Raw genomic sequence first — 14,457 nt, 5'->3', positions numbered from 1 at the left:
ACGAGTTGAAGTCTCATGATCAGCCTATGATACCACTCCAAAGAGGTCAGCGCAAGCCATCCGTAGTTGCATCACAATGGGATCTCATACTTTGTTATGAGGGGTGCGTCAGGTCCACATCCTGTGAATCACTGATGACAATTTGCAGTTTTGTAACCATAAAGGAAATGAGCCTCCAGGTCCAGGTGTGGAACTTAGTAGCTTTGATACCATGTGTAACATCCAAACCCCATGAACATAATAAAATAAATATTAAACATTAATTACGGAAAATGAAAAACTAAATTACAACTAACTTTCAATTTCCTAAGAACTTGACAAGAAATAGTTAAATTCCAAATCGCATTTCCTAACTACTGTGACATGAAACTGAAATAAACTAACTTATGTAATTTATTTTTAGGAAATAAATAACGCTTAAACATAAATTTGAACTGAACTGAACCTAATCACGCTGATCGAGTCACTTGATTCTTCCAAAAAAAGGAACATCTAGGGTGAAAAAGTATCATAAGGGTTTTTTTTTCCACCCAACCATGGATCTTTCGGCCGAGATCGTCAGCCACACAACTTCTAGAGGAAGTAGCCCAGCTCTTCCCAGGACATGCAAGCATAGTATTCATTTTCTCGCCATCTGAGACCTGGGTGTAGAACCCACAATTGTTGTAGCCAGTCAACTTAAGACATCCTTGCCTAATAGGTGACCTTCCTAACTAGACGTTGTACTACTGGTTCTAATGACTGACATGTATTATCTATAGCATAGGACCACCTTGGCCAAGGTTCTAAGAAAATAAAAGCACATACCTTGTGAAGTCAATGTCACCAGCAATCTCATTCCATTGACCTTTTGGCACGAGGGTTTGGATAATCCTATCCTGATGGAATCAACCCTCATATGTTACACAAGTTTCTCAAGGGTTCTACTCCTCCTTGGATTCGCCTATAAGCTTCTGACATTCTTATTAATTACCCATTCCTTTTAGGTTGGATTCACCTAGGGCAGAAAACTAAAGCAAGCACAAAACATTACTACATACCCCAGAGACTTGGTAATTCTTTTCAGTTAGAGAATTTCAGTCTGAGTCAAGCCTTTAAGTGATTAAAAGAACTAATGACCTATTATCAGAAAACAGATTTGACAAACTTCCATCCCATTAAAAACATAGACAGGAATTAAATCTGTCACATGCAACTTTTTTCTGCCCTCTTTTTTGTGCCTTCATAATGCATTTACAATAACAACTAGGATGATGCAGACAATTCTTTTCATATTGTGTAAACAGATCAATGATCATTGTGTCTCTAGTGCATGTAGAGTGCATGCCTTGTTCTATTATCAATAAATGAGAATGCAGATCCATATCAATCTTTTCACATTCAAGCTCATGAAGTGCAGGAATATAAATTGAACTACTATGTTCCGTTTTATTCAAAAATCATGTAATGATACATACATCCAGTGATATATTTTCAAATATATCTATCCAGATGATCAAGAATATCTGCCACTGTTTGCATTTGTTCTTGCTGGGCCAAATGGCTTTATTGGCTATAAATAAATCAGACAGTTTATGTACGACATTAAAATAATTCCAATTTAATCTCATAAAAGTAGGTATTGATGCTGCAATGCGTAAGTTTTCTATTGCAGAGTATGTTTTCTATTGCAAAGTAAAAACATTTTCAGAGACTGAGCAAGAACAGAAAATACGTGCTTGCAATTTAATTTGATGCAAGATGGAATTGGTCAACCTTCATAGCGTCTTTATAACAAGCTCCAAATGTATTTATGCTACATAACAAAGCTAATTTAATGCACAAAGATCACAGATCAGAGAGGATCACAGGAGAAAACCATTCCCAACAAAATGAAGCAAAGACTCATCATAAGCACAGAACAAACTAGTTCGAAATCGAACATCCTCCGTCCAGAGAAAAAGAAATAAAACCAAATAAGAATCTTATCCTTTTAAAAGCCAAGCTCCCCTTCATAAGACAGGCTACGAGGAGTAACTCTTGCCACCTTTTTAAATTGCCAGCCAGGTAACTCTCAATCATAAGAAAGATGAAAACATGTACCCTGATCAAACGGGTGAGCCCAAATAATATTATTCAACATAAAAGAATGAAACTTTAACTTATATAAATTGGAGATGCTATATATATATATATATTCATCAAAGATCATGAAATAAGCTATACGTTGGATGCTACAAAAAGCATACAACGGAAAATTAAACATTTAATTACTTAGATTGGTAATTAAAATTGACTAGTTACCTTATGCCTAGAAACTAACTAGATCAACTAGACATCGAATCATCTCTACCCCAGACCTAAACAATTTACAATGAACAGGGTTTCAGCTTGGATTGCATTCCTGACTTTTATCATTCGCCCGTGCACCTTTTCACTGATGATACTCTTTCCTTGTTCATGGGATGATTCTCTTCCTGCATCCACTGACAAGGATGAATAAGATATTCACGCCATTGGAATGAACTCAATTTGCAAACTAGTCCTAGATGTGCATCAAAAATTCATTTTCTTTTTTTCCATAAAAGAAGATTCAATTTGTTATATAACGAACTATACGATAGAACCCACATAACCAACTTAATTGAATTTACAATTCTATTCTTATTAGAAAATTCTTATAACTGAATTCAACTGAAATCCATTTGATGGCCATAGTCACATTTCACAGGAATTAGTTATTACAGCTATAAAATAATAAGGTCAAGGAAGAGATGTAACATTGGTCATGTCATCCTTGTTGTCTTTTTGTTTCTACGTCGCTTGACTATGTAACCCAATGAATGGAGAAGGCATTTTGGAGTTCTAGATTCTTCTCCCTTCATTCATTTTTATGACTACAAGAAACTCCCCAGTCAGATATAGTCCTGTCCTCTATTTTTGCTTGGCAAGAATCACAGGACAATCCTATGAAATTTGTTTACTTCTAGTTCAAAGTCTTAGGCACACAATTTGAGGTTGTCAAAATGCCCTTGCATCGTCTTCACTGTCTTCAGTAGCAACCAGTTGTAGTTGGGTCAGTGAGACCCAACTGCATACTCACTTGCAGGGTCTTTGATACCTGACTGCAAACCAAAGTAACAAGATTCGGAATCGGATCGCAATCGGCAAGGCCAAATTGAATTGCGAATTGGAATCGAAACGGAAAATTGAAAAAACTCTTGAAGTTTAGCGATTAACTTATTTCAGAAACCTTTTATCGTTGATTCGATTCGCCGATTCACAAAAAATCGTTTGGCTTGAATCGAATCGCCGAATTGTGTGAATCGCGTGAATTGCCACGATTCTCGTTACTATGCTGCATAGGTTCTTTGATACCTAACTACAAACCCACTCGTAGGGTTTTTGAGACCTGACTACAAACCCTCTTGGAGTAGGGTCTGTGAGACCCAACTACAAACTCACTTGCATTAGGGTCGCTCAGACCTGACTGCAAAGGCACTTGCAGTAGGATCTTGAAGACCCAACTGTAAATTAATTTGCACTATTTTTAAATTGCAATTTGGGTCTTGAGACTCAAATCGCAACTTGGTCTGCCATCATTAATTCTCGTCTCTTCTCACTGCCTTTTCACGGGTTTTTCTCATCATCTTGTAGTTTGTGTCTAGTGTCCATCCAATTATGGAGACCCTCAGAATTTGCCACCATAACAACATTTCAGATGCTCTTGTCTACCTATTGGGATATGAAGACTCCAAGCATGGGCTATTGTGTGTTTGCATGAATACCTCTTTGATAGAGGATAATGTTAATAAAGTCGTCTTGTTAGACACTTAGTTTGCTTTCCATCATGTATTATGCAATTCAGTCATGACATATTACATGCAATGCTGTAAGATGTGATCGCATGTTATCACAATACAAGTGGAAATAGATCAGGATTATAATGTTGAATAAGTCGACAATTAGTTAATTTTCTCCTACCTTTCTATCACAGCCTCTCTTCTAAAAAAATTATAGGCCTGATTGCAACTATGGAACTTTTAGTGGAATACAACAAAATTATGTCAGTTTGTGAGTACTCTAAAACTTTGGTTTTCGATAATCAAATTTTAATCAGCAGGAGAGACAAGTTTTTTTCTTTGTGTTGGAACAGGTTGTGATGTGACAACATTATCCTGTGTTGATGTGGGTTTTGTGTATTATTTAAAAGGGACTTAAGACCCAATCTTGTAGACATTGAACTGCTTATTGTGTTCAAAACTAGTTTTTTACACTCAAGCTAAGAAATAACTTGCAGTCATTGTACTACTTTTATCATCTACATTTTGTGTATTTAAGGTGAACTATATGTTGTAGTCTTTGAGCTACACATTTGCTACATCTCTGTTCTTGAAATCAGGCAATAAGTCATGGAAATTGTTTGAGCTTTTGTGAGCTTCTTGGTCACCAACTTTGCCATATCATACTTGGAAGTTTATTGTAAGAAAGGATCGTCTGTCCTGAAAGAAGAGGATCTAAGGATATGATGAAGGAAGAACACCTATTCAGAAGAAAGAGAATACAACAAATGTAATGCTCTACTTTAATTAGCTTAGTGCATATAATTTTAGATCTTAGTTTAGTTTTTTTTTAAGTAGCAATAGAATGGGGGAGCTTTCCCTTATAAATAGGAGAGACCATGTCTCGTGCTGTGGTTGAAAGTAGCATTTTGCAATTGATCAAAAAAGTTTTGGTTGCAAAATATTCAGCTACACATATGAGACTCAAAAAAAAATTCAAATTTCAAATTTATGAGAATCAAAACAGCTATTCTAATATCAAACGTATGAGAATCAAATATATTCAATGAAATACACATTAAAAGTTACATTTATTTAATATTCCAAGTCATGCCAAATCCGAGTCTCAATACTATGCTTGAAAAGTGTCATTCTTGAGTTTTGAAATTAAATTTGAAATTAAAAAGATGCACTATTTTGTTTCTTTGTGATTGTACTTCAGTTACTTTGAAAATGTTCACTATTTGGCACTGGCCATAGTGGCTACTACTGGATGATCCACTTCTGCCAGAGGGGGATAGTGACTCAGATAGTTTTGAGTCTTTGGATATTGATAGCCAAAAAGAGGCTTAGTTTCGTAGACTGTTGAATTTTCATATTTAAGACTTCTAGATACATGTTTGACACTTTTCGATATTTATAGACCATGGATTTTTGATGTTTGCGACTACTTTATAATGCTTTATTCAATTTTTTTATGTTGTTATACCACTCTCACGATTTATTTACATATTGATATTGTTGGTATCAGGCATTGACATATCTCTTTCAATTATATATATACCAAGCTGTCCCCTGAAAATCTAGGAACTGTCCCAGAAATGCATTCCCTACTGCCCCCTAAAAATGGCCCTCTTGGAAATGTCTCAGAAATGTGTCCCCTTCTGTTCCCCCATCCCTGCCTTTGTCCTTGGAATGCCATGGAAAATTGGATTTTTCTCCTGTCTGCATATATGAGCATTTCGTTCTAAATTTAGGAGTGATTCCAGTAACAGCTGCCACAACTCTTCATAAAATGCCAAAACCATTAATAGCTGCCAGCTGTTGTAAAACTGCGTTCAACATTCAGTAATTTTACTTTATCCCGACTCTTCTGAAAAATAAATTCTATATTTGTCAGCTATTGGCTACTTGGAGGCAAAGCGTATTTGTGGCATCTTACTAGATTCAACTCCTGAAGTTCGGAATATATTTGGTTGGCTTTCAGGAGCTGCAGTAAGCATTTTCTTTTGATCATTTTTTTTATGTATTATAAAATTTAGTGTTAAGCTTGTTTCCTTATGAGCACGCCTTTTATTATCAGGGAGAATGGGATGCTATTGTTCGAGCGTTTGAGAAAGACTATATTTATCTTGGGGAATCTGCACAAATTATAGTTCAAAATGTTAACTATGAACTGTATGACTTTTCAAATATTTATGCATCATTATCTCAAGTCTAGGAATATAAAATTTTGCTGCTGGGTTTTTTGATCCATTAAAGTCAGAATTCTGAAAATAATTTTTTTATATGAAATTTCATAGTCCATATGAAAAAAAACATATTCAGAAAATTCAGCAACAGCTAGCAGATCTGGAAAGAAAAGAAGCAGAGCTAAAAAGGAGTGCAGACAATTCAGCAATAAAATATCAGGAAGCTTGCCAGGAGCTGGGACTACAGGTTTTCTTCAGGCTTTCACCATATTAGTTTAAATGCCAAACATTGCTTTTCTGAAGTTTTTGAAGATTAGCCTCTCTTATTCTTTGAGTAGTTGTCTGCAGTCATCTCAACCTCGAATATACATCTGGTTAATTTATCAAAGTTTCCTTTTTCTGCTAGAACTGCTGTATACTTTCTAATTAAAATGATACAAACTTATTACACTGCTGTTCTTTGCTGCATCTGCGAAGACATGTATTTCAGGATATGTTGAAGAACATCATGCCTATTAAAGACCAAGTCACCAAAGTTCATGGTTTTAATTTGACTTAGGTTTCCTTAATATTGCTTATGGTTTGAGCCCACTTGTGTAATGACCAAAGCCACCCAAAATATTGTTAACGTTTATTGTCACTATGGTCGGATTCCTTCAGGCTGGCATAGATAACATAAAGGTTGTGACAATGTAATTATTGTGATATAATAATTATATTAATAAAATTATTTTGATTGATAATATAATAATTTTATTGAATTATTGTGAGATAATACAATTATATTATTATGTGATAATATAATTATATTATTATGTGATAATATAATTATATTATAATCATCTTAATTTAATAATATAATAATTGTTTTATTGTATTAAAATATAATAATTGGGGCCAACTTGGAAGAAAGGCGTCCCTTGGTGAAAGGGCACCACCAAAAGGTTAAAGGAAGATTACCTCAAAAAAAAATCCACAAAAAAATTAAAAAAACATGGTATCAGAGCAGGCTTTCCTACCAGCCTGGGAGCATTTATGAATTCACCATTGTGACTATTGATGAAGTCTTCATTGAAAATAAATTTGTAAGATCTTCCATTTTTTTGGAAACAAAGATACTTGTATTGCTGGTGATTTAAAACTCTTTTGTGCAATGGATGAGAAACACCAATTTCCTTCCCCGGGCAAAGGGTGACAAAAATCTTGCTAAAACAACATTGTCACTATTGGATTCACAACGACACTACACAGAGCCTGGAAAGTAACTCTATTAAGTTAAATCAGTTATTATATATTTCCGTCATGACTATAGTGTGGAAAAAACTCTGTAAATCATGCCTTTCTATTGGTTTGAGTGCATTGTAGAATACTACCATCAGATGATTGCCATGCGAGGGATCATTGAGTAGTGTACAAGAGTTTGAAATTAAATCTTTGAGCATTGCTTATGAAAGTTTGGCGATTATTCATATTTGGTTACCTAGTGATGGGAATATTTAATACTAATGTTTTGATGTTTGGTGCGAGGCTTGGTGATTTAATTTATTGATGTAGAAACTATGCAGTTATTTAATACTATCAGTTGTTTGGACTAAAGAATTATTGCCATTGGTTGTTATCTGAATATTTCATATCATGGTTGTGCACAACATTAATTATTGGTATTGTGGCTTCTCTCTTCCTACTGCTCGCCAATATAAATATAACTTGGTGTGGGAATTGTGGAGGCTCATTGTGTTGATGGGAATAAATAGGAATGAAGCATTCTGGAGTTGATATGAACGGATGTGCTCTTTAATGACAAAGACATGTTCATAGTCTCTCCTGGGCATTTGTTAGTAGGAGCAATCATGGGGAGAGAAAGCTGCTAATAAGAAGTGTAAAACATGCTACATATTTTAAAATGAAATGAACTACGAGGAAGAACACAAACAGTTTGCAGTTGGAAGCAGTTAAGAAGTTGTGTGGCAGTTTAAATTGGTTATAACTCCTCTTGAAACTCCCAACTGTATGCTTTTAGTAAACATACATGAATGCATTTATAAAAGCTGTTCACATGAATAAGGAAGACAAACTTTTAGAATATATGAAAAAGGAGTTGTGTTCATCAGGTGTTTAGAGCAAATTTATAAATGTGAAGGGTGATGCATTAGAATAATTGCAGTGAAAAGTATGCAGGCTGTTGAAGAATATGATGCAGTGTTCTGAAGTGAAGTAAAGAGAACTGTTTGCAACCATCAGTTATATGATTTTTTTATCTGCTATTAATGTTTTTGAAAAATCAAAACAATACTCAAGTTCTTGGTTATGGTTTGATAACAGAGACACTACTAAGATATACATGCAGATACTCTCTTCCTGAATGTTGGCAATTTTAGAAATGATTGCTGTGGTATGTAACAAGTTCTTGTTTAAGTAGTATGATCATGTCATGACCATGATTCAAAATTCTCAATTTTGTGGTCAGACAATGATTGCTTACTTGCAGCAGAAAGGGTTCCCGAAAGTAGCTCTTCACTTTGTCAAAGATGAAAAGACATGATTTGACTTAGCAGTGGAGATTGAAAATATTCAGATTGCTGTTGCTTCTGCAAAGGAAATAGATAAGAAATCTCATTGGTACAGAAGCCCTTTGGCAGGGCATTGTTGGTATTGTTATGCTTTCAAAATGGACCAAGAAGCATAAGAGATTGCATTCAAGGAAGACCTTGATATTTCTACTATGAGTCTGAGTTGGTAGCTGGAGACGTTTCTTCATAAGAGGGAGTCTGATAATCCATTAGAGGCAACCTTGGACGAAGAGTATAGGAGGTTGATGCAGGAACTTGAGCTTCAGAAGGAGTAGCTAGAGGATCTGCTTAATTTAATTTCCGAGGATCTTGGTCATATTGGTTTAAAGGGAGTGGAACATGTCGAGATGTTTTCTCTAGTGATTAGGGAACTGTAGCAGTTAGAGGACTATAATTTATGGGATGAAGTTCCATGGATGTAGGTTGAAATGCCTTTTTGCTGACACCTAGTTTGTGATATTCTTGGATAGATGGATGCTTGGTGAGCTTGAGATTCACGAAGAATGATGTAGACTCTTGATATGTCAAAGCATGTGGAGATCAAATGCTATTCAGTTGAGGTACATTAGCACTAATGATCATATGACTGATATTCTCACCAAGCCCCTTGCCAAAATGAAGTTTGTGCATTTTGGAGACAGGCTTGGAGTTGTACAGAATGCATCCCTTTTTGAGAGGGAGTCTTAGCATTACTGATTTCGTGAGATGTACCATTTTTCTTTTTTTCTAAGACGGAGAAATTTGAGGTGTTAGCCCTTGTAATGTGTTTTTATCTGAAATGAAAAAACTTGAGGTGTCAACCCTCGTAGTGTATTTTTCTTTGAGATGAAGAAATTTAAGGTATCATCCCTTGTATGCATTTTTCTCTAAGGCGGAGAAATTTGAGGTATCAACTCTTGTAGCATTTTCTTTAGAGACATAAATTTGAGGTGGCAACCCTTGTAGCATTTTTCTCTGAGATAGAGAAATTTGAGATGTCAGCCCTTGTAATGCATTCTTCTGCATGAAAGAGAAGTTTTAGGTGAAAGCCCTTGTTCCACACTCTGGGAATAGCCATGGTCAATATTATAAGGGAGACTCCATGACTTTGCACTTCTGTTTATTCACCCTCTGGGAGTTGCAATGGTGAATGCCATGATGAGATGGTGACATCACGTTGAGTGATTCCATGATGAGCACTTGTGTGCATTTCCATTTCCATTTTTGAGAGTAGCCATGATGGACCCACCTTCTAGAAGTAGCCATGGTGGATATCACTATCTAACTTAGATATTGAGAAGACTTCCTCCTTAGCTAAGCAAGAGTGTTAATGTTTATTCTAGCTATGGTCAGATTCTTTTAGGTTGAAATAGATAACATAAAGGTTGTGATAATATATATATTTTCTCAGTAATAAGCTTTTTTATTTAATTATTAATAATCTGGGAGAGAAACTTGGCCTAGACAAGGGATAGTTACAATAAGGAAACCGTCTTCCCAAGTAAACATAAAAACCAAGAAGGCCCATTAATAGGTTAGGAAAAAAAATGGTGGTAGTCAAGAAATCTTCTAGCACCCCTCTTTATGTGTGAACACAGAGTCTTATTAAAATATGTCTTTGTTTTCTTGACCTTTTTACCCTTCATAGTAACCCAACCATCTTCCAACTTGGCTTCCTTATCATTCCACTCTAGTTCAACTCCCCTCGCTCCTTGTGTTTGCCTTCCACTTTGCTGATTCTGCTCTCCATCAGATGGGTCATCCACCTCCTCATGAGCTTCTACAAGTCTTTTCTTTTCCCTTACATCTGGCGTTGCAATAACTTTTTTGTTCACATGCATCATATCACAACTAGGGATGACAACATTAGCACCATTCAAAGTTGGTTGTGATGATGGATTCACATCCTCACATGGTTGTTTTGGCAATGCCTCACTTACGACTAGGGAAAAGCTCTTATGTTGATCTACCTTCTTCTCTACTATGTAGTGTGAAACACCCTCCCTTCAAGAGGTCATCTCTCTTGTCTTTGTTTGGCACATTGGGTGGCCATATGCTTGACTTGGAAGCGTTGCCTACACCTAAAGGGTACCCCTTCATAGTTGCACCGAGAGACCTTTCAATGTTTGAGTGTAACTTTGCAAGAAGTCCCTCATACATATCCATTTCAACTAAGATTCGAGCATAGGTTGGATGCAGAAGGTTCGATCACTCTTCATTAACCACTAAAAAGATGCCCAACGAGTTACCAATAACTTAGAAAAATGAATCAAACTAGAAATGAAGTGGTAGATTTAGTTGTCTTACTGATAATGGAACCTTGTTGAAAGTTTCCTTTGCTAGATATAAGGATGGATGCCAGGGTTTCAACATCAATTGATGTTTATTTCCCCAACTCCAAAAGCAATCACATAAGATTTTATTTCTATCCCAACATTTTCAAAAACCACAACAAAGGAATCCTTGGCGCATGGGGAAATTTGAACATAACCTTTTAGAATTGGCCTCCAATTCATGTAATCTATTTGGGTAGCTCACATAAACTTGGCCATAAGCCTTGAAAACATCTTATTAGACCAAGTTGGGAGAAAAAAACAATGTTGTGGTCCACCTCCAACTTGACCTCTTCTATTAGATCCACGAGAACAACTTTAGCTTGTGCTGGTTCAAAAGCCCCAGCCAAACACATTGCCGCCTTTTGTTGGTCTTCAATTCCATAGCTAGACAACCCATTAGGGCCAAACCCTTTACTCCCAATGGCCCCCTTAATGCCATTCCCATTTGGAAAATGGCATTTGTTCTCAAGCGTTTGTTTTCTCTCAACCACACGCCTACATTGCCAATGTCTTTCTCAATCCCTTTAGTTGCTTTTTCTACCATGTTAACTATTCACCCATTTTCCTTTGTGAGGACCCGCTTTTTTCTTTCTTGGCATTCTTATTGCTCACAAAATCTTTTCTTGTGCGAATGCTTTGTTTGAGATCCGTAGTCTTATTTTGCTTCATAGAAGCCCTAGCTTCGCCATCACACAAAGTTTGCCCATCTCCCTCGCAGATGATGTTTCTGCCACCATATGAACCATCTTAGTAGGGTATTTGCCTTCACTTCCCTGGACAAGACTCTACAGTGCCCTAATACCTAAAATTAGGTTTTGCAGAATCCTTGACATTTGCTGTTGTTTGCAACATCCTTCAATATATCATTCCAAAAGGGTTTGTGGCGACTAGGTGAGATTCGAACCAGAGTTGATGCGAAGCACTAAGATCCTAAATCTAACACTATGTCTCATAACTTGTCTTCACACCAACTCAGCTAGACACACACCCTTGTGATGATATAATTATTGTGATATAATAATTATATTGATAAAATTATTTTGATTGATGATATGATAATTATGTTGATAATATAATTATTATATTATTATTGTAGATAATATAATAATTATTGTAAGATAATATAATTTTACTATTATGTGATAATATAATTAAATAATTATTTTATTATAACTAATTATATTATCACATAATAGTATAATTATATTATCTCACAATAATATTATTTTGTGGTAATATAATTATATTGTTATATTAGATTAATATAAATATAGTATATTATTGCCTTGACATGATTCCTCTTACGAAAGACACCGGTGATAGAGATGAAACCTTAGAGTGCCTAGTTTTCCTCGAATGTACATCATCTGAATGCTGCAACTTCTGATTGTTTTGTTTAGTTTCTCTTAACTTTGTAGGAGTCTTTGTTATTTTATGTCAGCTGAGCACCATTTCCTTTGATAGTAAAGCGGGAAGGAAATTAGGTAACAATCTGCCATTCTTAATTCGAGCCATTGATGTAATATGCAGTTGAAGCAAACTGATTTCTACCTTCTTGCTGGCAGAATCAAAAGTTGTGATACCACTATAAGAATCCATGCTAATTCTGATCCAGTTTTCTAATTTGGGATGTGTGACATTTTGTCGAACACTTTTCTTGCAAGGTTTGATTTTTGATTTCTTGTTTTGTTTCAATTCCCGATAATGAAGCACATGTAAAAATGCAAATATTGAATGCATAAAACATATACATCAAGTTTCTTAATAAAATTTTACTTTGTTAGCATCAGATCAGACCTAATGTAGGTCTGATGCAGTTACAACAGCAGGCCAATGTCTCAGATTTGAAGATTATTACAAATGAAAATGGACACACATACCTGAAAGCAAAGATAGAAGCCCAATTTTCAGAAGAAGGTACGACTGTCTCAAATGGTGGCCCAAATGATTATTAACAACATATATGTCCTGAAGTTCTGATATGAAGTGCTGACCTTCAAAGCCTGCCCGAGCATTGTCCAACTCTCCCGAAATATGCAAAACACTTGTGCCAAAAGAAAGCTATAGTTTTTCCATGATCAAAATTGAAACTATCTTCAATTCCTGTCAAACATTCGAAAGAGATTTCTGGTTGAAACTTCCAGCAATCTGATAATAAGCGCAATGGTGAATTCTGGATGAATCCACACCAAAGATGGATTTGCATTTCTGTCCAAACCACCGAGAAAATTCAAGGGTTTTCATCCTCATATTTCTTGTATTGAAAGCTAAGCTCCCAAACTTCTTAGAGAGAAATGAACTAAACTAAATATATCAAATGATTTCCTCAAATTCTATTTTATAATACTCTCAATAAGTTTCAGGAAACCTACTTTTTTAATTTAATATTAACTTGCATATGGGAACTAGGCTGGGGTCCCATGGGTACCCGCTTCCTTGAAAATAGAGTGGGTGTTGCTGAGATTTTTTAGGGATATTTAAAAAGGGAAGCGGACTTATGGATTTATAAGTGAATCCACTTCAAAAAAAATTAGCTGCTAATTTAAAGGAAGCTGTTCGTCTCATGAACTTAAAAAAAATAGATAAATTTATTCATAAATTTGTTTGGTGGGAGTTCATTTTAGTGGGAAAATGAAGTTAGATTGTTGACAAATGGCAGAATTCCTCCCTAAGCTAGTGGGGCTAAATTCAGCCCCACCCCTTTTTTGCCCGCTCAAATTGAGAGGGCTAAAAATTTGGGGCTCTTGTTTTTTAGGAAAAGATTCCAATTAACCTTTTAGCCCCCCCTCAAATATCATCATGGAGCCACCCACTCCACAAAAATAGAGCCCAAGCCCCTCCCATGGGATCCCCCGCCTTATTAATAAAGTGACCCCCTCATAATTTCTTCATTAATATGATCAATTTGATATCCTTATACCTCCATATGTTGGCACCCATTATTTGGCATCATAATTAAATACCTAATGACATTATATATTAAATGCACACATGATCCCTTATTTCCCCTTTAATCATAAAAAAGATTTAACCTTAATTAACTATGTTAAAGTCAGTGCTGGATTAGACTTTAACAAATAAAATTAAATCATTAAACTCCTTTAAATTCCAAATATCAAGACCGCCGTTGATCTTGACAACTTTTTGGATACAACCATGGTTCCTTTTGACCCTTCAGATCCAAGTGACATGCTAAAAACTGGTGTATAAATGGAGTCTAAAAGACCTCTACAAGGCAAACCTCAAATAATTTAATGTAAGATGGAGAGTACTGAAATAGATACCCAAATGGTTAGATGAATAACCTTGAATCGCCCTTAGATGGCTTTGATCACCACATTAGCCTACGAGGACCATTAATAATAGGCTAACCTCTGAAGCTAATTGATGCTTAGGAAGGCTAAAACATGGGGACATTTCACATTACTAGAAGATAAAAAATTTTGATCCTTAATTAATTAAAACTTTGATAGTGATAAGCATAAAAACAAAAATGAAAAGAGAAGCAATCACACATAAAAACTTCAACACCTAATTTACATGGAAAACCCATGGGTGTAATACCACGGTGAGAAATGCTGCCAAGATTTTCTTTCCCAAACCAGCGTCACGAATAAAA

At 35.5% G+C, this 14,457-nt stretch overlaps 1 protein-coding gene across 1 annotated transcript in view; it reads left to right on the top strand.

Annotated features, from left to right (window-relative positions):
- The window catches only part of LOC149562179 (CDK5RAP3 protein homolog), a 115,532-nt gene that overhangs the window by 15,762 nt on the left and 85,313 nt on the right, over positions 1 to 14,457 (top strand). The window contains exons 3-5 of the mRNA XM_089825726.1: positions 5,662 to 5,756; positions 5,845 to 5,939; positions 6,065 to 6,200. Of these exons, the coding sequence (XP_089681852.1) occupies positions 5,662 to 5,756; positions 5,845 to 5,939; positions 6,065 to 6,200 (326 nt within the window). The remainder of the gene's footprint in view (positions 1 to 5,661; positions 5,757 to 5,844; positions 5,940 to 6,064; positions 6,201 to 14,457) is intronic.

Source organism: Cupressus sempervirens, chromosome 4 (assembly GCF_028749045.1).
Source record: "Cupressus sempervirens isolate cs-2001-9-10 chromosome 4, ASM2874904v1, whole genome shotgun sequence".
NCBI lineage: Eukaryota > Viridiplantae > Streptophyta > Pinopsida > Cupressales > Cupressaceae > Cupressus > Cupressus sempervirens.
Note: the sequence above shows the minus strand (reverse complement) of the source record. Positions and strands in the feature narration are given on the sequence as shown.